This window comes from Pseudonaja textilis, chromosome Z (assembly GCF_049901715.1).
Source record: "Pseudonaja textilis isolate UNSWEBS1 chromosome Z, rPseTex1.2, whole genome shotgun sequence".
In the NCBI taxonomy this organism is placed as follows: domain Eukaryota; kingdom Metazoa; phylum Chordata; class Lepidosauria; order Squamata; family Elapidae; genus Pseudonaja; species Pseudonaja textilis.
Window position 1 is genome coordinate 25645084 of NC_142008.1, and position 27159 is coordinate 25672242.

At 35.8% G+C, this 27159-nt stretch overlaps 1 protein-coding gene across 3 annotated transcripts in view; it reads right to left on the reverse strand.

Moving 5' to 3' along the window:
• Positions 1 to 27159, reverse strand: part of NEBL (nebulette) — a 168563-nt gene that overhangs the window by 11211 nt on the left and 130193 nt on the right. Inside the window, exons 11-25 of one of the 3 annotated variants that reach the window (XM_087916990.1) lie at positions 23932 to 24036; positions 22926 to 23033; positions 21554 to 21664; positions 20536 to 20643; positions 20283 to 20393; positions 17169 to 17279; positions 15379 to 15489; positions 15012 to 15122; positions 14611 to 14715; positions 11865 to 11957; positions 11266 to 11358; positions 10859 to 10963; positions 9163 to 9334; positions 5903 to 5995; positions 4573 to 4698 (exon numbers count right to left, since the gene is read on the reverse strand). In XM_087916990.1, the coding sequence (XP_087773116.1) occupies positions 4573 to 4698; positions 5903 to 5995; positions 9163 to 9334; positions 10859 to 10963; positions 11266 to 11358; positions 11865 to 11957; positions 14611 to 14715; positions 15012 to 15122; positions 15379 to 15489; positions 17169 to 17279; positions 20283 to 20393; positions 20536 to 20643; positions 21554 to 21664; positions 22926 to 23033; positions 23932 to 24036 (1663 nt within the window). The remainder of the gene's footprint in view (positions 1 to 4572; positions 4699 to 5902; positions 5996 to 9162; positions 9335 to 10858; positions 10964 to 11265; positions 11359 to 11864; positions 11958 to 14610; positions 14716 to 15011; positions 15123 to 15378; positions 15490 to 17168; positions 17280 to 20282; positions 20394 to 20535; positions 20644 to 21553; positions 21665 to 22925; positions 23034 to 23931; positions 24037 to 27159) is intronic. The other 2 variants (XM_026706237.2, XM_026706238.2) reach the window with 2 other exon arrangements.

The window sequence follows — 27159 nt, forward strand, 5'->3', positions numbered from 1 at the left end:
TGTTTACTAATGTTTATATATATATATATATATATATATATATATATATATATATATATATATATATATATATATATATATATGGATCTTTGGTTGTTCGGGTTTTCTCCGCGTAAGATTCGAAGTATCTAGGCAACGTTTCGATGAAGTCTCATTCATCATCTTCAGGCTTCTGTCTCCGGCTCTGTGCTTCTCAGAGTGATGTGAGATTGCAGCTGCTTCCTCCTTTTAACTGCCAGTGGGGTGGGACTTGATTGGTGGGGGCTTGGCTGTGTTCTGATTGGGTGGGGTGTGTTCTCATTGGTAGGGGGTTTGGCTGTGTTCTGATTGGTTGGGAACAGAGCCGGAGACAGAGCCGGAGACAGAAGCCTGAAGATGATGAATGAGACTTCATCGAAAGCGTTGCCTAGATACTTCGAATCTTACGCGGGAGAAAACCCGAACAACCAAAGATCCACATACAAATACCATGAGAACCTCAGAAAACATATATATATATATATATATATATATATATATATATATATATATATATATATATATATATATATATATATATATATATATATATATATATATTGTTTTTCTATGTTTTTAGAATTTTTCTTTTACATTTTCAAGGGAAATGTTTTGGGAAGTACCAAGCAGAGTCAGAATGATGAGATCTACATGATATAAAATAGATATTAGAAATTTGAATGTTATAATTGTAGAATGCACAAATTCAGTGTTTAATGAGATTTCATATGATAATAACAATAAGATTTAAAGGTATTGCACTTCGATTGGCAATCATAGGGGGAATTTTGCTTCTTAAGAATGTTGGAAGAGAACATATGAAATTGTAAAACAAGACAGACGAAAGTATAAGTACAATAAATAAAAAGATATAGAAATTTAAGTAAAAGAAATACAATTGAATAAGAAGAAAATGAGATAACCATAAAAAAAAATTAAGAGAAGTAAAGGGAGAAATAGTGAGAAGTTGGAAAAAGAGTAATAAGATATGAAGTTGAATACATAAGATGAATATGCATATGAAATTGTGTCGGTATGGAAATGTGATAACCCAGAACGATGCTGTACTCAAATAAGATGCTTTATTTGTTTTGTTAAAACTCAATAAAACTTTATTTTTTTAAAAAAGAAGCAGCATTCCTGTCAAACAGACAACAAATGGTCAAAATTGGGAGTGTCCTATCAAATTCTGTACCTGTCAACAGTGGTGTCCCCCAAGGCAGTGTTTTGGGATCAACTCTCTTCATACTCTACATAAATGACCTCTGTGATCATATTAAGAGCAACTGCACTCTCTTCGCTGATGATGTAAAGCTATTCAACACCACAGACTATACTACTACCCTCCAAAAAGACCTTGACTATGTATCAGAATGGTCAAACAAATGGCAACTTCAAATCTCAACAAATAAATGCTCTGTCTTACATATTGGCAAAAAAAATCAAAAAATAAATACAAGCTGAATAGTCAAGACCTTGTTGAGGATCCAAACTCTGTCAAGGACCTTGGAGTACTCATCTCTAATGATCTAAGTGCTAGAGCTCACAGTAACTACATAGCCAAAAAGGCATTAAGAGTTGTTAATCTAATCCTACGTAGCTTCTTCTCTGGTAATATCACACTACTAACTAGAGCATACAAAACATTTGCTAGACCTATACTTGAATACAGCTCATCAGTCTGGAATCCATATCATGTATCTGATATTAACACAATTGAGAAAATCCAGAAATATTTCACAAGAAGAGTTCTCCGCTCCTCTACTCATTGCAGAATACCTTATGCCACCAGACTTGAAACTCTAGACCTAGAAAACCTAGACCTATGCCACCTTCAGTCCAATCTAAATATAGTATATAAAATCATACATTGCAAATGTCCTACCTTCAAATGAATACTTCAGCTTCAATCATAACAATACAAGAGCACACAATAGATACAAACTCAAGGTTAACCGCACCAAACTTGATTGTAGAAAATATGACTTCAGCAACAGAGTGGTCAATGTTTAGAATACTCTACCTGACTCTGTGTTTTCTACTCCAAAAACTTTAACCTTAGATTGTCTACTATTGACCTCACCCCTTTCCTAAGAGGTCTGGTGCATAAGCCCACCAATCGTGTCTACTGTCCCTGTCCTATTGTTTATTTTTATTTTTCTTATACGTATCCATCTCATGTATTCAAAACTATGTTTATACTTATACCTGTTATCTTCTAAGCGATTGACAAATCAAATAAATAAATAAATAAATAATGCACAGGGTCCTTTAGAGTTCTAAGCTGAGGACTATCTATCTTGGGAGAAACCATGTGATGCATGTGGGCCAAACTCAGAGATCTAGTGTGATGTAATGGTTAAAATACCATACTTGATTCAAGTAAAACAGCTTCTGATCCTGCCTCCATCAAAGAATTTCAATGAATGGCTGTGGGTTAGTCACCTTCTTTGCTTTATAAGATTATCCAGAGAGAAAAAAGAGGAAGGGCTATGGCTAATACCATTACCTCCTGAAGGAAAGGCAGGACATAATTCTAATTAAATAATATTTCAGGTTTCAAGGAGAGGCATTTAGAATTTGACATGCCCCGTTCTGAGTTCATGCAATAGCTTCATGTCTGAAAAAATCGCTTCACTTTTGCAACAGGCTTCTTTCAAAACATACATTTTAGAACATCTCTGTGCGCAAGATTACATAAAGAACTAAAGTCAGGCTTTGCCTATAGGAGAGGCTTTGGGAGACCTTTGAAAAGTTTGATTAAGTGGAATCCTGAGAATAATGGTTCTTTGGTGACACAGAAATGTAAAAATAAAAATCTAGGAGCTCTATCATTCTAAGGCAATAGTACAATAATTTCAACCATAATGACTGCACCCATTCATCCAAATGAGTGCAGTCCAAAATGCTGTAAGGAGGAATATGCAAAGTATTTTAATATCAATTTGTTATGATCTTGAAGGAGTGCTATCCTGGAGAGCTAAATATAGTAGGATTTTGAAATAAGTCTTACCAGTAGTTACTTCAGTGGTTTCTGACTGTTTCAAGTGCAGCATTTTTTGTTTGGTTTTTAGTGGCTTGTGTTGGCTTTTGGCTTTTTTTGCTTTTCCCAGCCAAGCCAGTATAGGAACTGGCTGCTGCTAATTTAGACTATATGGAATTATATGGGAAACGAGAAGTAATATGGCAATAAAATACAAAGACTGCTTCCAGATTACCTACTTTTTCATTGATTTTTTAAAAATTCTTAGAATGCAGTACTGCAGGCTACTTCTGCTGACTGTTGGCTGCCTGCAATTTGGCAGTTCAAATCTCACCAGGCTGAAGGTTGACTCAGCCTTCCATCTTTCTTAGGTTAGTAAAACGAGGAGCCAGATTGTTGGGGGCAATATGCTGACTCTATAAACCACTTAGAGAGGGCTGTAAAGCACTGTGAAATGGTATATAAGTCTAAGTGCTATTAGTATTATGTATGTTGCATGTAAGTTGTATTGTATGCTGTACAATCCAGACAACTAAAGGAAGGGTGTGTTTGCATGCAATATTGTGCTTTCTATAGAAATATTGATAAAACAGTTAAATGTAAAGACTACTTGGTTATTTTGGTTGCTTTGTAGAATTTTGCTCCGGGCATGCTTTCTGGGCATGCTCTTGTAACCTGTTGATGCAGAAGGGCACATTTAAAAAATAAAATTTCTGTCACTTTGAGCTGATTTGCTGAGCTTTGATTTCTTTCTTTCTTTCTTTCTTTTTTCTTTCTTTCTTTCTTTCTAAATTTTATGGGCCACCCAGTTTACTATCGGGTAAACCTGTGATCGCCCTTTGTGGCCTTCCAATCAACCATTGACAATTCACTTAATAACTATGTGATTCACTGAATAAATACAATGATTTGCTTAACAACCATGGCAAAAGGGGGGTCATAAAATCAGGCATGACTCACTAAAAAATCATCTTTCTTAACAATGGAAATTCTGGTCCTAATTGCTGTCATAAGTCAAGGACTACCTATATATGTAGACATTTGCTAATGTTTTATCTGAAAGTTACAAATAGAGATAGCATACTGTAGTATATGCAGAACGTACTTATCTGTTTCCTTTTTAGTTTCTAGATTTTATGATTGCAAAAGTTTGCTTGAAAGTATACAGAAGAGTTGTGTTCAAGTAAGTGTGTTTGTATCACAAATTAACTTGGTAAACATGGGTAATGGTAAAAATGTCAATGGCAAATTCCATTCTGTGAACAATTTCAAATTCAATTGATAATTCTGCTATTTAATAGGCAATTAAATAACATGATAGAGAACCCAAATCAGTAGTGAACAATCTAGAACTATAGTACTTGAAAACCACCAAGATTTAAGAAGTATGTATAAAGACAGTAGGTAATTATCATCCTTGATGACCCAGGTCCAAGATTAACAAAAAAAAAATATTTTTATCTAATGCAATTGTCGATTCATTAGATTCAAGTGAAGATTGCTGAGTTAATTTTTAAGATGTGCAAAGAATGAGCACACAGTGACAGTTAATGGTGGATACTTCCGTATACCTCCTCCTTCATTAGATAGCCTTGTTGCCTCACTGGAGTAAGAAAATATAGAATCATCTGATTTGTCATCTCCAACGCCAGAAGTACTGGTAGAATGCAAATGGTATTGGCTACGTCTTGCTTTTTCTATAAGGAAAACACAATACTGCAATAAATAGTATTGTAATTTTAAAATAAAATTAAGGGGACCTTTTATTTTAAAAATACTAAAAAATAAATAAATACAATCAAGCAGCATTTTTTCACAGCAATTATATTTTCTCTCTCTGTCTCTCCCTCTCTCTCTCTCTCTCACACACACACAATAATACTTTAAGTAGAAAAGAGATTATTGAGGCCTAGTGCCATTGTTTATAAGGGACAGTAGTCATCAGGAAGAGCAAATTAAAAAAGAAAACGATTCAACCACATGCCATCAAAGGCCAAAGGAAAAAACCAAATTTTTATAGCTCATTTAAATCAAGTAAGGTGAGAGCTATACAAATGGAGGTACTGTTTCTTTTGTTTACCTGTGGAATTATCTTTCAAAAGCCTATTTTAGATCTAACAATTCATCTTTTGTGACCTTATCAATAATTTTACTATATATAATATTCCATATTCATTTGCTTTGACACTATAAACAACTGCTGGTAAGTGTAAATATGAATTCAAACTTACAGAAAGAAAGTTGGATTTAACTCTGTGGAACTAGAGGTTTGTTAGTTTCCATACAATAAGAACAAAATATAATATTTGAACACAGATACTTAAACATTAAAGTGAAACTTTCTCACTTAGTGCTATTGGTCAAAAGATACCTTGGCTGCCCTTTTTCTCTCAAATAGTTTTTCTCTAACCAGAAAACAGAAGAAAACAGCAACAGAAAACATAAAAATAGAAAACATATAGTAAATAGAAAACATCAACCATGTGAATCCCAATAAAACTTTGTGACTCAAGCAAGGTGATATGGAACAATGGCACAAAAGACTTTCTGGAATCATACAATTTGTAAATAGTTTTATATTGCTATAGAAGCTGGGCAAATGATTAAATCCCAACAGGCCATTTTTTTTTTTACAATCTGATGCCAATCTAATGAGTTGGTCTACATCTGACATCATCTCCAATCAGTCTCACTAAGTGAAAGTGAATTAGTTCTCATTAAGTGAAATTTCATTTGCAATAATATTCGTATTCATTTGCAAAAATATTCGTATTCATATTCATGCAGTCCTAGTAAACAAAATTATAGTATGCTGTTATTTTCACACAAGTGCATTTACTAGGTCAATTTTACTTCCAGGACTATAACAAACCAATGCAGAAAACCATAATCAAACAATACCCAAAAGCACATGTAGACTCTTAGACTGAATATTATCTTCCAAAGGATCAAGGTCGAAGATGGAGCCAGGATCTGTGCGCCAAACTTTGAGATCTTTCCCCCAAAAAGAAACAACAGGAGAATAGGTAAAAAAATCAAGGAGAAAATTCAGCTGCTCTATTATTAGAAAGACAGTAGCTAACTTGCTGTAGCTGAAACATACACTTTCTAATTATCAAAAGACATTATTATAGCAGTCAACATAGTCTGAATTCGTTAAGTTATTTTCAAACAGAGCTGGGGAACAATCTTCAATATCAAATTTCCTGTGTATATTGATTTTATCTAGTTATTTGTATCAAACAATGATTTATTTTCATTACTCCAGCTATAGAAGTAGATTCATATTTTGTTTGTAGTCAAAATAGTAACAAGTTTTCATCTCAATCTAGAACAGTGGCATAAACTCAATTTGATTGAGGGCCACATCAACATCATGGTTGCCCTCAAAAGGCCACTTGCATGTAAGACTATTAGTATGTATCATATTAATTCAGGAGTCCATTATATCTAAGTCTCAGTAGGATGCTGTGAGGTCTTCTGGGGTATAAGGGGCCTGTGGGTCATGTGATGAGGTGGTGGTCAGTCTCTTCCAACAGGTGGATACATGATGGGATGGTATTCAGGTGGTTGGTCGGCTCTTTTTCCTCTTTCTCTCTCTCTACCCCCTCCTCTCTCTCCTACACTGCCTACTAGGGTCTCTTTCCACAGCCTCTGCTCCTTTGTCGATTCTTCTGCTTGCCTCCCTTTCACTCAAACTCTTCTCTCCCACAGGCTTGTTCCACAGAAGCTTCTCCTCTCTTCCCTATTGCCTTCTGTCCTTCTCACTCCTCTCCTTTTCCTGCTAAAACCCCCTCTTTTTATCTCCTCTCCTCTCTCCCTGACTCATCTTTTTCTCTCTTCTGGGCACATCCCTCTCTGGAGCTCAGGCAGAGCTCTAGCATTTTCTACCCATGCAGCTGTTTCACCCATGAGGCTGATGCTACCTGGCTGGCCTTTGCATGCAAGTCTCATCAGCTGGAGCTGCATGCACTGATTCTGAAGTCTCTGCTGAGCCCTGCCAGCTCCACAGGTCCAGCTGACTCCTTTCCCCAAGGCTGCATGCTGCTACCAGCCAACAGCTAAGGCTGCCAGAAGCACCAATCAGCTGGAGCCATGCACGCTGATCCCAGGGCCCTAGCAGAGCCCCAGCAACACTGGAGCTCCAGTTGACTTTCCCCCCAGACCTGTTTAGCGCTACTGCTGCTTCAGCTCACTGTCCTGCTACACACACGACCCAGCACTTTCCGTCCTTTCTCTTTCATTCCCTCACCAGCCACTTGCTCTTAGGCAGAGGGCACTGCTGCCACTGATAACACACCCAAAGAATTGAGAAGGTAACTACTCAATCACCTACTACTACTAATCTACTTGCAGGCCAGATCTAAACACATCACAGACCATATCTGGTCCGCAAGCCTTGAGTGACATGTCTGGTCTACAAGCTGTTTCATAAGCAACCATATTTTTCAAAATAATTTGCTTCCCGTAATAATTCAGAATTTTAGCCATGTTTATCTCCTTCATTGGTATAATTCTATAACATAAAAACTTAAAAATGTATCTAAATTTATGAACTATATATGCCTTGTCCTATAGCTAAACAAATTATACTGTATGCAAATGATACGTTTCTGCCTCTTTTCTTTTTGATAATTAAATTCATATTGTCTGCAAAAAAAATACTACGAAACTTTCAAATTCTTATAAAAGCATTGTTTATGTTCTGCAATTCAAATTCAGAAACAACAGTGCAAAACTGTGCTTGGCCATAACCCTATCCAGGTCTTCATTTTCTTACATTGAACGCTAATGATAATATGAAGTCATCTCTGTTGACTGCCAAGTTGCAGTAACAGTTTGTGAGCCCCAAATCTATCTCTTCTTAAATGCCAACTCACAAGGGTATCTGAGGACAGTGTTGTCTCCATGATAGTACCCCAGTCATAAAAGACATATTGCAAACCATTGTTTCGCATGTATCTATAAATTTATCGATTTAACTTGCTGTTTTAAAATAATTTGTTACAAATGGTTTTTAATGTTTCACAAAAAAACTATGTCAAACTAATTTTCACTGGCAAATGAGACAAAGCCCTCAAAATAAAACTTGTAAGATGCTTACATATATGTGTATGAAAAATTCATAGAATGAAAGTGTAAAGAGACATTGACAATGACAGTACAAACATTGAAAAAAGTTTCATCTAATTCACTAGTCTCTAAAGCAGCTTCCTTAATTCAGTATATTTATAGAAACATTGGACTACTAACTTATTCAGCTTTTCACTACTTGCCAATTCAGTGTTAAGTAAATATAATCAGACACTGTTCAAATGCTCTGATAAGAGTTTTAAACTAGTAACATGCCAAAAAATAAATAAAATTTATTTTCACCATGGTACACAGATGGACTATTTTCTTACCAAGTAAAGTAATATTTTATAGCAATAAAGTGCTGGTCTTACAAGATATTGAAATGGTACAACTTAATTCCATTCATATTGATCTATAAAAAATGTCAAATGGCAATTTGTTCTGTGATTAGTTTCATTATTAAAATAGTTTTAATATTGGTCTTTCATATTAACAATTTAAATACTGATTGTATTATGTGTATTTTTTTAAAAAAATTAAGCTCTTGTCAAGCAATTTAATAATAGATTAATTTTTTTTTCGTTATTGGATTAATTAATATTTTCATTACTTTAGCGGGCACTGCAATTAGCACTTTTCTGGGAAACAATTATTGTCTGATAATCCCAAATGACCTATCATTCTAATATGATAAATAAATTTGATATGACACAAAAGCATGTAACTGCAAGTGTCAATAGCATTTCAGTTATATTAATTATCTGATGTCAGACTCAAAAACTAAGACAAACACGCAGATTCTTCTAAGCTATTTCCTGTATTGTTCCTTACCGATAGATAGAAAATATAGATAGTAAGGAAATGCTTACACCATTAATCAGAGACTCAGAGAACTTCTAGGGAGGAGCTGTTCTGGCAATTTTCCTTCCACTCAAACTATCTAAACTTCTCTGTCTTTTGCTCCTCAGGAATGCTGTCCTTCTACCCTCAAATTACATTCCACCACATCTTATCACCAAAAAATGTGTAATTAGAGATGGCCACACAAGTGTTTCTGATTCGGTAAAGTTATAGAAGTGACTTACCCACAATTATTCCAGGTCTCCTATCCATTTCAACTATGTGTGGATGAACACCTTTGTATGCAGCATCACTAACCACTTGGGTATTCCTTCTCACCCGTTCAGTTATAGGATCATCCACTACCGGAGTGAATCCTCTGCCTTTTGTCTTCTCAAAATCTTCATGATATTTGACCTGGAAAAAATATGTACATTGTCTGAGATTCAAGTATTAAGAATACTTGATAATTATTGGGCATTGCCCTTCGCTTGTATTCAACATTATTCAGAATTTCTATCATGCAGAAAGATGTTCTTCTTGTTTTTTTTCCCCTGAATTCTCCTCAAATTGGCTCCAGTAGGTCATTAATAGAGACTACAGAGAATACAAAAGAAAGGGATAACAGATTCACTTGGCATATATTATTCCATCAGCCAGCGATAATATCCCATTTTATTGCATATTACACAAGTGGTTAATTATCAACATGCAATTTTTGTCAGTTTCAGTGCTGATCTCTTCTGATTCTCCGAATCAGAAACTGATACGTCAGTTTCAGTGCTGATCTTTAAGAATATTTTAAGTAATTGCATCATTATAGTCACAATCAATTACATTCTCATGCAAGTGTTGATATTAAACAAATAGTGCTTCTTGTTAATCCACAAATTACCAAAGCTAACCCGGCTATTAAAAAGTCTGTATACAGGTAGCTCTTGATATCTTCCATTATGCATATCTATGACTAAACCAGAGAGATCAGTCTTTGATAAACATGTAAAGTTTCAGCATGTTGCAAATTGGACCTTATTTTTATTACTTTACAGATGGAAAAACATTACAAAAGGGTTTTTGTGTATGCATAAAGAACACTTATAAGAGTTAGGTGATCTATTCAGTATTCCTACATTATTTTTCCTGGATCCTATATAGACAGCAAATCACAATAATTCATATGGCTTCTTTGCAGCAGCAAAGTCTGTCTCCCTCACAATATTAATAGAGAGGCCTTTCACTTGCACCACTGGATGCTAACACAGACCAGTCACAGTGTGAAATTTTATAACAGTAGTGATCCAACAAGATTTGTCACAATCAAGTGATGAGAAAGATGAGCACATGTAGGTGCATTGCCGCAGAAAAAGTAGGGGATAAAATTTTATAAAGCTTGTGAGAGGAAGAGAGAATGGTCATAGTCTCCCAAACCCAACCCCCAATTCCTGTAGAGTCAATATCTTATTTCTTATGACTTTGTTATTTACTGGTTTTATATACTGGAACAGAACCCACAAATAAGGAGAGTAACCTCTAATTTTTCAACCCTTCTCCAAGATCATAATATATTCTGCACAATCCATATGCATAACTTTGCAAGACAATCACAACAACCACATTCAGAATTTCACTTTCACACATGAACCTCTAACATGCACAGGCACAAGGCAGTGTGTGTCATCCTCTCCTGTTAATCTGGGATGTGGAAAGAAAAGCACCATGTGACATGTGTTTAAAAAGCCACTCAGTGAATTATTAGATAAATCATTTAATTAGTATTTTAGGGGGGGAATTACATTGTTAGCAACTCTACTCCATCAACCACAGTGCAAGAAGAAATCAATTCCCACTTCAGTAGTGTGTGCAAAGCTTTCTCTGTTAATTCGGTGTACAACACAATACTGTTTCTTAGAACATACTACTTATGTGAAAAATCTACCCTACCATTGAGATGATGTTTTGCGTTTCTTTGACATGCCTTAACTCGGGTGTATCTAGAATCACGCTAGGTCTACCTTTCATTTTCTGCTGATCTCTGCTGTACTTGACCTGTAAAATATATCATTACACAGAAATATTTTGAACACAGTTAACCTTTGAAAATATTAACATTATTGTTATCATCAGTAGGACTGCAATCGTGTTCATTCAAAACCTGAATATCAATGATCAGATAAGTTGCAGTTCATAACATTTGAATGGCTAATGAATGTTATAAAGAAAGATTAAACCTCAGAGAACATCTTTCTGTAGTTATTTTAAAATGTCAAAAAGGAAGGATCCATTCTTGATCAAACAGACAAATTCATTAATGCAAAACAACCGAAAGAAACAAGAGACAAAGGACTTGCCGAGCTGATAATTTCTTGATTCTTCTTGACTCTTTCCATTTCAGGAGTGACACTCACTGAAGTACCTTTACCAAGCTGCTCTTTATAGCACACCTGATAATTAATGATTAAAACACATATAACCTGTGATTGAACCATGTTAAATAGTGCATTGCATTAAACAACATTTGATAGTTAAATTCCCTTTTGCCACTTTGTTTCAAGATTATTAATACTGCATACTAAAGGATAAAAAGATTGCTTTTTCTCTGGTTCACTATTTGAGGGGTGAAGCAAAATATTAACATACATAAATATTGCTAACATAAATCTAATTTACTTGAAGGTGAAAACATTGTAATGAAACTTATAAAGAACTTAGAAACTCATACTTCTAAAGCACTTAGAAAATTTAGAAAAGTAGTTTCAGAATAGCAGTATTGAGAAGAAAGATTTCTCTGTACCAAATTATTACAGGATTTCAAATATGGATATACAAAAATATCTGTATTTGGGGTCTCTAATTCTAGTGCACTATTTTATTTCACAGCATGAAACAATATCACTAGTACAACTTTTACTATTCATGCAACACAATGTATAGTACCAATCAAACTTACTGTGCTAATATTTTTCTGATTTTTCTTTACATGTTCAGTCACAGGGGTCTCTGCTACTGTTATGCCCGCACCTAATCTTTTCTTGTAAAGTACCTTCATTAAACAAAGAAAATAAAATAAACACAAATTCTAGGAAACATTTAGGTGAGTGGGGAAGGATCTATTTTATTATTTGAAATTTTTGATATATTTTAGTTTTTCATGAGATAACTAAATCAGCAGAGAAACTCTTCATTTTTTCAGCTCTTATCTACTGGAATTCATAGTAGTTAAAGTTTTGTATTAAAAGAACATTCTTTTAGGCTATAGCACTACTTAAAATCTCTTCTTCATAGGATACATGTGAGCCCAAAACAAAACAAAACAAAATCAGGAAATGATTAGAAGAACCATCCCTGCTGAAGACTGAAACTAATCATTCATTCAGATTTGGCTTCTAATGCTCCTATAGATAGATAACTTTGGAATAAACCTGAGTTCCCTATTGAATTTAGCACATAGGCACCATATCTAATCATCTGCCCTTAGATGAGAAATTGTAACAGTCTTATTTATAGAATATCTGTCTTACATTTCCTGAAACTTTTTTCATCTTCATCAAGAGGCAATCAGACTTCATCGAAGAAACTTTAAAGCATTTTGGATTTTACTTTGTTGTTGCAAAATGGCACAAATTATGCTATTGCCAATATTGTTTTGTTGTTATATGTTGCATATATCCATCATTCTATAATCTCTCTGATGAGTAATACCACCATGGTGAACATAGGAATTGACAAACACTTTGTACAATGTGACAGTGTGGAGTATGTAGTAGAAGGCACAGAGAAGAAAAATTCTTATGGGGTTCTTAATTAGCAGCCATGTAGTAATTATAACATTGAGTGAAATGTTTCTCACTTTAGGATATAGAAAACACCATTGGGAGAAATATTAAATAATTTATTAAATAAATGAAAACCTCATAATACTCTTATGATTCATTTCAATCTAGTGGTTTTCACAGTCCTAGTCTGAATCATGAAACTGTAACTAACTCCATTCACTCAGTGGTACTATAAACTTTTGAGCGTCCTGAAGAATAAAATAGAGTTGGAAGGGACCTTGGAGGTTTTTCTAGTCCACCCACTTGCTCAGGTAGGAAATCTTACACCATTTCAGACAAATGATTGTCCAATTTCTTCTTAAAAACTTCCAGTGTTGGAGCATCTACAACTTCTGGAAGCAAGTTGTTCCATTGATTAATTGTTCCAGCTGTCAAGAAATTTCTCCTTATTTCTAAGTTGCTTCTCTCCTTGATTAATTTCCATCCATTGCTTCTTATCCTGCCTTCAGATGCTTTGGAAAATGAGTTGAGTCCCTCTTCTTAGTGACAACCCCTTAGATATTGGAACACTGCTATGTCACCCCAGTCTTTCTTTTCATTAAACTAATCATACCCAATTCCAGCAACCATTCTTTATATATTTCCAGTCCCTAATCATCTTTATTCCCCTATTCTGTATTCTTTTTAGAATCTCAATGTCTATGTAAATCATTGCAACCAAAGCTAGATGCAGTATTCCAGGAGTGGTCTTACTAAGGCATTATAAACCAATACTAACTAACACTTCACATAATTTTGATTCTATTCCTCTGTTAATGCAGCCTAGAATGGTGTTGTCTTTTTTGGCAGCTGCAGCACACAACTACCTCATATTTGAACTAGGACTTCAAGATCCCTCTTACAGTTACTATATTGACCAGGTACTACCTATACTATTATAAGTGTTCATTTGATTTTTCTTGCCTAAATGTAAGAACCTTATTTTTTTCACCATTTAATTTCATTTTGTAGATAGTGCCTAATAATCAAGGCTGTCAAGATCCTTCTGAATCTTAAGCCTATCTTGTGGAGTGTTGGCTATTCCTGCCAGTTTGGTATCATATACAGATTTGACGAGTTCCCCATCTATCCGCTCACCCAAATCATTGATGAAGATATTAAAGAGAACCGGCCCTAATTATTAGTAACTAAAAGTATTAAAAATATAATTGGTAACTGAAAGTACTGTTTCCCTCCCTGATAACTTTTTAAATAAATAAATACTATGATATGTCATTCATGCATTCTTTAGTTCTTGCCTTTCTGGCCAAATGTAAATAATTTTAAGGCAGACTTTCTTAGTCTGCATCCTAACATGTTTAGAACCTCAATTCCTAGTACACTTAGTCTGCTTGGACAAAATCCTACCATCTCTACTTTAAACACTTAAAATCAACTATAGTGTATATTTCTTAGAAGTATAGATACAGGCTTTCCAGATACAAAAATCAGCTAACTAATAGAAAAAAGAGCTGAGAAGGAGGATGGGGGAGAAAGGGGGTGAGGGAGGGAGAGAGACAGAGAGAAATCAACAAAAATATCAATTTGCATTTACATCTTGATTGTGAGTTATGCAAATCTCAATTATTTGCAGTTAAGTAGATGAAAAATTTAAGATAAAGATAAGGTCTACCTGAATTAAATACATTTTAGTCACACGTTGACATATCCATGTTTTTTTTTTCATGGAAACCATGTAAAACTAGTTCCCAGCTCACAATATTAATTCCAAAGATTCAGAATATTAATTCCAGAGAGAGAATTTATACAATTTATTTGGAAATAATATGCATATTTCTACTGTTTCCTGAAACACAACAGAGTTAGTTAATTCAATGCTACATATTGCAAAATATGTCTATTATAATTACTGCTACTTACAGCACTGATATTTCTCTGTGCATTTTTAATCCTCTCAATTTCGGGAGTATTTGGCACAGCAGAATAACTACATAACATCTTCACTGCTTCATCTTTGTACTTCTTCTGAAAAAATACCCCACTACTTATTACACACACTTAATATACCAACATTAATTGGCAGTTTAAATTGGGTTAAATTTGTTTACATCAATCCAATTACCATTAAAAAATTCATTCCCACTGTCAGATTTAAATAAACTGGGCATTAAAGTCTAAATAATTAATTCTAGACTATTCAGTTACCTCAAGTTCCAAGAATTATATGTGTAGTTCTTTGAAATAAGACTGCTATCAGAATAGGAACCCCCACACCCAGGAGAATATCCCTATTGTATGAATAATTCCTAAATATTGCTCACCTGACTCACTATGTCGGATGCCTTCCTTGCTCGCTGTATTTCTGGAGTATCTGGGCTTATAAGCATTCCTTTCCCTTTGATTTCAGTTTCCAAGTCCTTCATGTATTCTTTCTGCAAGAAATAGCATACTAAAGAATTCTGAAATATATGCAATCTTTAGTCATTTGTATGATTTTAGTCATACTTGTATGACCTTTCAAATATTTTATTGTAACAAAGAATTCTGATGTCTGATTGCACTTTCATAGGATTTAGTTTTATTATTTTTGTATGTTTTCTATTTTCAATTTCTTTTTTGTCAAAACACATTTTAAAGGACCATTATGCTTTATTTTGAATGCCATTGAATGCTTTGTTCTGGACTAACCTGGCTTGCGAGTTCATTAGCTTTCTTTGCTCGTTGTATATCAGGAGTATCCATGCCCACTTGCATTCCCTTTCCTTTAATTTCCATTTCTAGATGTTTCCTGTATTCTTTCTATAAAGAACAGAACATGAAATAATCAGATCTATAGCAGCTTCAGCTTTTATACCGGACTTTCTTTAACCTATGGTGCTTTTATTAATTGATACACTAGAACAGGGCTGTCAAAATCCTGGCCTGTGGGCTGGATGGGTTACACTCTGGCCATACCCACACCCAGTTTAGCAAAGTGGGGGAAAGTCCTGATACATCACTTGACACCGCCATGATGATGTGAGTTTGACACTCTGGACAAGAAGATCAAAATGTTTTATACATTCAGAAGAAGTGGACTGTAGGAAACAGTCAGATATATTTTTCATATCCTGTTACTAACTAAAAATAATAATTACAAAAGTCTACAGTATCCTATTCCATCTTGGACTTGTTTGCTATCCTAAGTTTTGGATATATATGAAGGTGAACACCAGATAAAGAACCAGAAGCTGTGATTTCACATTGTTGCAAATAAATAATGTTAACAATGACAATAATTTATTACATTTATATGCTTTATAGTTGACTAGGACCCTGAATTGCATTCAAAAGTAAATTAGCAACAGCTTCCAAAGGTTTTAACAGATTTAACAGATTAACAGAGTTGGAAGGGACCTTGTAGATCATCTAATCCAACCCTCCACCCAAGACTCTACACCATTTCTGACAAATGGCAGTCCAATCTCTTCTTGAAAGCCTCGAGTGATGAAGCTCTCAGAACTTCTGAAGGCAAGCTGTTCCATTGGTTGATTGTTCTCACTGTCAAAAAATTTCTCCTTATTTCCAGGTTGAATCTCTCCTTGATCAGTTTCCATCCATTATTCCTTGTCCGGCCTTCACGTGCCTTGGAAAATAGCTTCACCGCCTCCTCTCTGTGGCAGCCCCTCAAATATTGGAACATTGCTATCATGTCTCCCCTGGTCCTTTCTTCACTAGACTAGCCATGCCCAGTTCCTGTAACTGTTCTTCATATGTTTTAATCCCTAGTCCCTAATAACCCTAAGGCTTTATAGAGTGGTATTAGTACTTCACTTGATCTTGATTGTATCCTCTCTGTTAATGCACTTAGGATTGCATTAGCTTTTTTGGCTGCCACTGCACACTGCTTGTTCATATTTAGCTGGGTGTCCACTAAGACTGCAAGATCCCTTTCGCAGTTACTGCTATTAAGCCTGGTTTTACCCAGTCTACATATGTACTTTTGGTTTTTCTTGCCTTAGTATAGGACTTTACTTTTCTCTACATTGAATTTCATTCAATTTCATTAGATAGAGCCCAGTGTTTTAGTCTGCCAAGATCCATCTGGATCTTGAGCCTATTTTCTAGGGTGTTAGCTATTCTTGCCAGTTTAGTATCATCTGCAAATTTGGTAAGTTCCCCTTCTATTCCCTCATCTAAGTCATTTATGAAGATATTGAAGATACTGAGCCTAAGACAGAACTTTGTGGCATCCCACTGCTCCAAGGTTCCGTGAGCTGTTCAAGGTGAGCTGTTATATGGGCATAATGAAGCAGGCCCATAACTTTCTGCATTGATGGACTACCTTCTGGACTACCTTCTTCTTAGCAATTTTCAAAGACAGCCCCATGTAGTCAAGCTATGAGTTGACCAGGGCTTGAGTGACTGTATGAAGGTATAGTAATACCATACACTGTTATAATATATAGACTTATGCTTTGAAAATATCTTAAGCAAACCTGGCTTGCAATTTCAGATGCTCTCTTTGCTCGCTGTATTTCAGGAGTATCAGTGCCAACTTGCATTCCTTTTCCTTTTATTTTGGTCTCCAGATCTCTCCTATATTCTTTCTGTGAATATAAGAATATATATTTTAAACTCACAAGCATCATTTTGGAGATGGGAGGTAGGGGGGAAGATAATTTGTAAATACGCATACATGAACATTTATGACCTGTACATGCAGAATTGAGGATTTATTGTCTGAAATAGGCTGTTTCAAAATTGTAAAATGTATAGAAGTTTAAAATAAACATGTTTGAGAGTTGCACATACAAAAAGTCATTGTGAGGTCATACCCCCCACTCTCCCTCCTTCCCTCTCTCTCTCCTCCCCGCTCCATCTTGTAACTTATAATGGTATTAATTTCTAGTAAGATACTTAATTTTGGTATATTCTCCCACCAATAATTTAAGCATATAAGGAATGCTTCATTACTTTGAATGAAATTTTATATTATCTCCAGTATTATTTTCTTGTTTAAATATAAATAATTAATACATAATGAATGCTTGTATAAATAATATTCTCATATCTATTCTGACTACTCAAGAGCCATTATGGAGGATACAGGTCTCCTGTTTCAAATATCTGGAAGTAATCCTTCATTCTGCCAATAGTAGGAAACCTCATGATAAGAAGATACAAATAAATTGAGTAAATAATTATAAGCCTGTGAAAGCTGGAAATTGGAATAAATGTATATATTTAAATCTTGATAAACAATAAATTTTGACAAGTTCCCACAAACATTTGTTTCTATACTGTTCATTTGTATAATAATAATTCAGCAATCTCATTTTTCATTTATCTACTATGTATAACTAAAAAAAAACTGAAAAGAAAAGGAAGATAGAATTTAAACAATATAATGACAAAAAAGATAATTTATCTTCTATTTATAAATGTTACCTCTTTTAGTAAATCTGTTACATGTTTCACAGGTAAGAATTCTAGAGTCTTGTCTTGAATTCAAGAGTCATGAGGTAGGAAACGTCATGGGGACTATGTTGCTGAAAAGGCAGGAGCTTATCCCCCATCCTTAAATTACTTAAGACAAGAGGTGGCCATTATATACCTGCAGAACTCAAATTATTTGAAGCAAAGCCAATAACTTCTTTATGGTATCCATCTGGGCCTTTTCTCCAATTTTGCACCATTAGAACTCATTTAATCCAAATTTCTAAAATCAGCCCTACAGGCTCCACAATTTAATGCCACCATAAGACTAGAGCCAGACCTCATTAAAGTGGAGGCTAAAATGTGGGTAACAGTTACTCAACTATTGGCTCAGACATTCCCATTTTCCCATTGGCCTTGTCCCACTAACCATGAGGAATGCTTTTCAGACTGCACGAAAAAAGGCAGTAGCAATTAAAATATAATCTTTGGGCTTGACTCCAGATCTTCCATTCATCAAAAAATATGATGAAGCCAAAACATTCATTAAACAGTTGCAGACACAGAGTGACAATTAGATCTAGCCAGAAGCCACAATTTTATTGCTAGTGACTCCCACAGACATGTTTCCTCTCCTACGACATAACTAACTGATCTTGAAGTGACTAACCAATAGTCTTTATTCTAGCGTGATGTTATCCTCTGCCCTCAAGCTGCCCTTGAAGGTCAATACTGGAGATTTCCCTACTTGGAGAAACAATGCCCCAGTAGCTCTGGATACACAAAAAAAATAGATTATATACTTCTTACGATTATTGCATAAATATCTGGGATATTATCTCACAATTCTATACTTCCCTATTGCTTTCACATACTTATGCTGCTATAACATTTATTCATTCATTCATTCATTCATTCATTCACTCACTCATTCACTCACTAATTTAATTTCTACAGCTACCCGTCTCAGTCAATGACTCTGGATGAATTGCAATTCAAAAAATATATTATAATTAAAAATATTAAAAAATATATTAAAACAATAAAAACCATCAAAAACATCCAGATTAAATACAAGATTTAATATTACCAGGTTCAGCACAGCAGTGTTTAAAATCCATCTAATGATGAGCATCTCTTAATGAGCATCTAGGTCATTATTATAGAGTGTTGTGATAAATTTAGTCTGCCCACATATTGCATTTATGTTCCCTACACCCATCTCCTACTTCCCCTTTAGATTCCTTTTCCTGTTTTATATACGAATCCTGTTTATTCTGGTTTTTGACTATAATAAAGATTTGATTTGAATGATTTGATCAAGTCAACTGCTCTGCTTGCCCTCTTCTCATCCTGACTTTTTATGGAGAAAGAGAGCAGAAATAAAATACATACCTTTCTGCAGTGCTCAGAGGTGAAGAATTTTCCACCAAGCCTTGTGTCAGTGCCAACTTACCAGTTCACAGGATACACTAATTCATAGTGGCAAAGAATCTGTCTGAAGCGTACTGTCTGGATTTGGGAAAAATACTGTATTTTTCGGACTATAAGACCCACATTTCCCCCCCCCCAAAGTAGGTGGAAACGTCTGTGCGTCTTATAGAGCAAATGTTGCCAAAGCCCTGCCCACCCGCTTGCCTCCACCCTTTGGCTTTTGCCTCCCAGCAATCTGCCTTTTTGCCGCAAACAGCAAACAACTGAATCAGCTTCAGCACAGACTGATTTAGCTGGACCATTTGCGGCTTCCACACATCCCATTTTTGGCCTGGTCCAGGTGACAAGGATAGGCCATGGTGGGGATCCCTGCCGCCTGGAACGGGCTGAAAACAGGATGCACAGAGGCCAAAAATGGGACACACGAAAGCGGCCATAGGTGGCAGTGACAACAGTGCCGATGGACAGCGGTAATTCCCGCAGCATGGAACAGCTGACTGGCAGTATTCCAGGAGGCTGATCCAACCGCCAATCAGCTGCTCTTGCTAAATCAGGCTGTGCTGAAGCTGACCAGGCTGTTTGTTGTTTGCTGCAAGGAGGCAAGTTGCTAGAGGCAGAGGCTCTTGTTCTCCTCCCCAAAAGTTAGGTGCTTCTTATAATCCAGAGCATCTTATAGTCTGAAAAATATGGTAGATGCATGCATTTCTATAATTATTTAAGGAACATTCTCCTTTACTGACCTCACTAACAATTTCAGATGCTCTCTTTGCTCTTTGGAAGTCAGGAGTTTCTGAAATAAGCTTCACTCCTTTTCCCTTTATTTCCTGTTCCAGATCTTTTCTGTATTCTTTCTGTTATTTAAACAAAAGATATAAGCATATTCAAATACACACACATTTTCCACTTACTACAAAACTAAGAATTGATTTGATTTAGATACTTGTGTGGACAAACTTTCCATGGCATTTACTAAGCTTTACAAAGTGTACTTACCTCATTTAGTATCTGGGATGCATTTTTTACTCTGATCAAATCTGGAGTATCTTCAAGAACTGCTAGTCCTTTTCCTTTCCCTTCTTCAAAATCTTTTCTATACTCTTTCTGAAGTAATAAAATCAGCTTTAAATAGTGAGCAAGATCTTAAAAAAGAAAAAAAATCTTTCATAGCAAATATTTTAAAGCATAGCTGAATTTTTCTATAAAATGTGAATTAAGGAGTATATATTTATCATAGTTAAAACAGAACTGAGAAATCAAAAAATATTGTAAGATAATCTTTACCTTGCTCCCGAAAAAAAGAAAACATTCTTTTACTTATACACTATGGTACCATTACGTGGTTATTTTATAAAATCATAAGAGCTTCTATTCTGGATGGCTTTCAGGATTACAGACAAGTAAATGACCCTGTCATTCAAATTCTGTTAATGCTATCATTATTCACAAAGGATCACTAAATGCAACACAAAAGGCACTTATCCACAAATCAGAGTTACATCGCACAATGAGCTCTTGTGATTGAAATGAGCACATAGATGGATATTATATTAAACTTGGCAGAAAAGGCAAGTCTTAATTATTTTAGTCTTGACACACTTTATCCAGAAGAGGAAATAGACAACTTATACTTTCCTCTCTAATTGTCAAACCAAGTGGTACCATTTTAGTTTTATCTTTTGGGCATCTTCAAATTCTAAGCAGAAACTCCATTCAGTCATTTTACTATGATAAGAAGATACAAATAAATTGAGTAAACAATTATAAGCCTATAAAAGCTGGAAATTGGAGTACATTTATATATTTAAATCTTGATAAACAATAAATTTTGACAAGTTCCCATAAACATTTGTTTCCATACTGTTCATTTGTATAATAATAATTCAGCAATCTCATTTTTCATTTATCTACTATGTATAAGTACAAAAAAACTGAAAAAAGGGAAGACAAACAGATAGAATGTAAACAATATAATGACAAAAAAAATGATTTATCTTCTATTTGTAAATGTTACCTCTTTTAGTAAATCTGTTACATGTTTCACATGTAAGAATTCTAGAGTCTTGTCTAAGTCCAAGGCTGCTTTCCCTCTGATTTTTTCTTCGAATTCTTTTCTATACATTTTCTGTATCCAAAAGATTGTTGATTATCAAAAATATATATATGAAATATTATTATATATATAATCAAATATATATGATCTCAAACATACTTTACAAAGTATAATTTAAACATTTGCTAAATATCAAAGTGTGGTTCTAAAATAATTACTGTAATTTGGGGTAAGGACAACAAGATCCAAAGTATCGCTTTACTCATTCCATATGTCTAAGAATACTTTTAATTTCTGTTTTCTGAAAGGGATGTGAAAGGGATGTGAGATATTTGAAAAAAAAGTTTATACTACATCCAGCTAATTTGCTGCTCAACAAGTCCAATCTTCTACTGAGTGAACCAAAGACTGGATTCAAATATTGGATTGTTATTTTCCAAAAGCCATCACTCTGCAAAACAAATAATTCCCTCAATACTGTTCAACTATTTACAAAGTGTGCACTACTATATGTTAATCTTCTCATCACTCCTTATCACCCATCCCCTCCCACTTGTGATTGTAGGACTGTAACTTTGCTGCTTGTATCCTTACGATTTATATTGACTTTCATAGTATGATTTGATTGTTGATTGTACCTATGACTATCATTAAGTGTTGCACGTTATGATTCTTGATTCTTAATGAATGTATCTTTTCTTTATGTATAGTGAGAGTATTTGAACCAAGACAAATTCCTCGTGCATCCAATCACACTTGGTCAATAAACTATTCTATTCTATTCTATTCTATTCTATTCTATTCTATTCTATTCTATTCTATTCTATTCTATCAGTTATTCTATTTCACAATAAATTACATAAACCTCTCATTTAAATGCTGCTTCACCACAACACTTTGGATACTACATTATACAGGTAGTCCTTGACTTACAACCATTTATTTAGTAACCACAATGGCACTGAAAAGAAGTGCTTATAACCGTTATTTATACTTACGACTATTGCAGCATTCACATGGTCATGTGATCAAAACTCAAGACACTTGGCAACTGATTCATATTTATGATGGTTGCAGTGTCCCAGGGTCATGTGATCATTTTTTGCAACCTTCTGATAAGCAAAGTGAATAGGGAAGCCAGATTCGATTGAAAACTATGTTACTAAATTAACAATTGCAGTAATTCACTTAACAATTTATGGCAACAAAAACATCATTACATGTAGTAAAACTCACTGAACAAATGTCTCACTTAGCAACAGAAATGGTGGGCTCAATTGTGGTCGTAAGTCGAGAATTACCTGTAATAATAATTTCTCAAAACATCACTTACCTCACTTTGAAACTTTTGAGCTTCTTTTGAAATTTTGTATATTGGTGTGTCTATAAAATCTAGCATAGACTTGCCTTTTGATTTTTCATATTTCTCCTTATATTTAACCTAATAAAAATATCAGACATCAATTTAAAAATCAATAACCCTTTAATTCATCTATATACTGATTTGAATCAAATTTCCACGTGAAAAGAAATTCTCCTTTTATCTATAGAAAAGTAAAATCATTTGCATGTATATTTCCTTCCTTTTATATGTATTCATTATCTATGCAGGAGAAATTTGGTTCACTATCTGTTGGCTCAGTGGTAGTTGGTGATTGAAATACAGAAAGTAATATTGTTCCTGCTGCCTTGAGTCCAGAAGTGGTTCCATAGACATATTGGTGAGGTACCAAACCCCAGACTGCTCCTGAGCGAAGGAGTGGACTGTCTGACAGTTTGAACTGAGGGAACGGAATGTTAGACAACTGGCAGTTGGAACAGAATTCTTTTCAGGTGGAGGTGGAGTAGACTACCCATGCTTTGCAACAAAATCATGCGATCAGGACATGCAGGAGAAATTGGCTCAGTGGTGGTCAGTGATTGAAACACATAAGGGAATATTGCTCCTGCAGCCTTGAGTCCAGAAACAGTTCCATAGATGGAAGTTGTAGATATTTTGGTAAGGTACCGATGTAAGGAGCCCCAGACCACTCCTGAGTGAAGGAGTGGAACGTCTGCCAGATTGAACTGAGGTAACGGAATGTTAGACAACTGACAGTTGGAACAGAGTTCTTTTCAGGTGGGGAGGAGAATAGAACCCCTTAGCATCAGAGCGTGTTAATTATTGTACAAGAAATACTGATGATCTGATGGTCATTAGTAAAAATCCTTTCTTAGTGAGCACTTAGAAGCCAAATGGAACATGCATGCCAAATTTCAAGTTTGTAGGCTTTACAGTTCTTGAGATTTCGTGATGAGTGAGTGGTACATGCATTTTATATAGAGAGATGTGGGCATACCTGACTTTGCAGAACTGCATTTTCTTTGTGGTGCAGCTGTTCAGCAGTATCCAGTTCAAAATGATAGAGCCCCTTAGTTTTCACAAATACTTTCTTATAGTCATACTGAAAAAAGTAAATATCTTTAAATTTCAAAGTATATTTTGAATTTAGAGCCAGTATATCTTTGTGTACTTTAGGGTAGGGATTTTATGAGTATACGTATATATTTCACCAACTTATGATGCCCTAGAAAGAAGAGAGGTCTCTTTTTTTGACACAGAAGGAGTCTGCAGCTGTCAGCTGTTTATACAATGATTACTTAAATGCTTATGAAAACTATTGGGAGGGGGGAATCTTTGAAGCAGTTCTGTGAGAATTGTGCCATTTAAAATTGGTGTTTAAAATACTGATATTTAATACTGTTATAATATATTGAATATCAGGTGAGACCCAGGGATTTTGTAATAAACGTTATTGTATTATCTTATTTGAGACGATACAGCTACAAAATATCTTTTGACTATTGGACTAGGTAGAATCCTGGAAAGCTTTGTCAATATGGGAGATCACTTGCAATCCTTCAAGACCTAATCTGTAATAAGCAATGTATTTAAATATTAAAGTTTTCTGAATTATAGAAGCCAATATCTGTCTTCAGTGATCTATTAGAATCAATTAATTATTGTTTCATCTCTTTTTAAAAGTGAAAAAAGTACTTCCACTAAGATGATTTAGAAAGATGGGAAGAAAGTAATTTTTAGAAGTACCAGTCTCTTCTGTCAGTCAGAAATTTATTACCTTCGTAATGGATATAACAAGTCCAGAAAAGCAATGCATATATTGAGACTTGCTAAGCATTCTGAAGCCTGTATCATTCAACAAAATAGAATCAAAATATCACCCCAAATACCTCCATAGTCTAATCTCTATTAAATTGAGGAATTACATTTTGCATGATACAAGAAGCTAATTTGATCTGGTGCAGGGGTTCCCAAACATTTCTATACTCCAGGACCCTAGAAGGCTTCTGATATATTCTCGCATATCTTAAAAAAATATGCATATAATTATACATATACATTATAATTTGAAACTTCTAAACCCATGTTTTCACACTCCATGGATATCGTCTTGCACCCCAAGGTGGTGTGAGGTTGGCAAACCCTGGTCTAGTGATTAAGCCAAGAGGCTAGAAAGCAGGAGACTGTGAGTTCAAGTTCCATCTTAGTCATGAAAACCGGTTGCGTGATTCATTCGTTCTCAGCCCATCCAAACCTCATAGAGTTATTCTTGTAGAGAAAAAAGGAGGGAATATGGATATGTTTGCCACATTGAGTTATATGTTTTATGACCTCAAAAAGTAATTCATGGCTTCTGCTGTCCAGCCAGTTATAGTTAATGGGAATTGGTATAGTTAGTTAGTAATTGGGAGCTGTCCCCTTAAGGGAGTGCATCATGATAAATGTAGTTATGGTATCCTGGGAAATGTAGTCCATGTCATGTCATGCCCCTGGTGGAGTCTGACTCTAAGGAAGAGGAGGAACAGCCAACAGGGAGTGGGAGTGTGGCTCCAGAGGTGGTGGAGGAGGCTGGGGAAGGGCAGAGGCCAGCTGAGCAGTCAGAGGAGGATCCAGGCCCATCCCCTATCCATCCTAGGTCATGCAGGGAGGAGAAGATCAGGGAAAAGTGAGGTCTACTCAAGAGAAGATTACCATGATCCTCCTCGTGGCTTGCAGGTGGGAGCTATGTATATAAGTTTCCAACTGTGCAGTTAGAATTGCTGAAGTCAATTAGTGTTCACCTTGAAAGAGGCTTATCTTTGCTGGTGTTCTTCCCATGGACTTTTCTCGGCTTCCTAGAGTTTATAATTAGTTATCTCAGCTTGCTTCAGAACTCTCAACAATACGGTTTGTTTTGGTTTTCTGTTTGCCTCCTTATTTACTTTTGTGACTTTGAACGGTGCCTAATAAAACAGTGAAGTTAAGTTGAAGGCTTTACAGGACTTTAATATATGTTTTGGGTTTTGGGTTATTTTGAGAGACTACGGGTCATCACATTTTGACTTCAGCCACTCCTTCAACTTATTTTTGCTTTTTGTGGGGTGACCATGGATCAGCTCAGAGCAGAGATTGCCCAGTTAACCCAGCAAGTGGCTCTTTTGACTGCACAGGTGGCATAAATGCAAGCTGCCCAGCCACACCGAAAATGACCAGTGACAGTGCCAGATAAATTTGATTGTTCGCCAGCCCAATTTCCAGCATTTCTTTGGGCAGTGCCAGCTTTACATAAGCCTTCAGCCTGCGGGCTTTCCCACTGACCAGGATTAGGTGGGGTTTTTGATTAGTTTGTTGTCAGGCTCTGCAGCATGTTGGGCGATGCCTCTGCTGACCCAGCACAACCAGGTGTTGGACAATTACGCTGAATTTTGCCATCGGTTTCAGGCCATGTTTGAGGACCCTGTTCGAAGCCAAACAGCAAACAGATGTTTGAGAGAGCTGAAGCAGGGGCATGGCTCACTCATGGATTACATTGCTAGTTTTCGGGTGGTTGCTCAGGATGTACAATGGAATGAGGCAGCACTGTTAGACCAGTTCCAGGAGGGTTTGTCATCGGAACTTCTGGATTAGTTGGCGCACACTGAATGTACCCTTCAGGAGATCATGCATTTGTGTCTTCGTATCGATGCTAGACTTCAGCAACAACAGGTGCAATGACGGACAGAGACCATATCTGTTTCCAGCAAGATGGCGCCCTTGGTGGAAGTGCCTTTGGAGGAACCCATGCAGTTGGGGGCTGGCTGCCCTCGCCTGACTCAAGTAGAAAAGAATAGACATCATTGTGATGGTTTATGCATCTATTGTGGCAATCAAGGCCATTTTCGGCCAAGTGTCCTGTTAAGACATCCAGAGCAGCGACACCTGCGGTGGCAGGAAACAAGTATTGCTTGGCTTACGGGGTTCTGCAGGTCAGGTTATAAAGTCCACAGGCCCGCCATCTTCACCAACCTTGCCACCCTCGCCACCTTTAACATCTTTGACATCACCACCACAGTCGCTATTGGTGAAGCATCTTGTGCTGCCAGCAAGTGTGTTCATGCCTGATGTGGGAGCGGTGGAGATCCCAGCTTTGGTTGACTCAGGGGCCACAGCCATTTTCATGGATGCTCATTTTGTCAAGGAGTGGTTCATTCCTCAGCAACAGGTATCCCCACCAGTAATGGTGGAGAATATTGATGGTCAGCCCCTT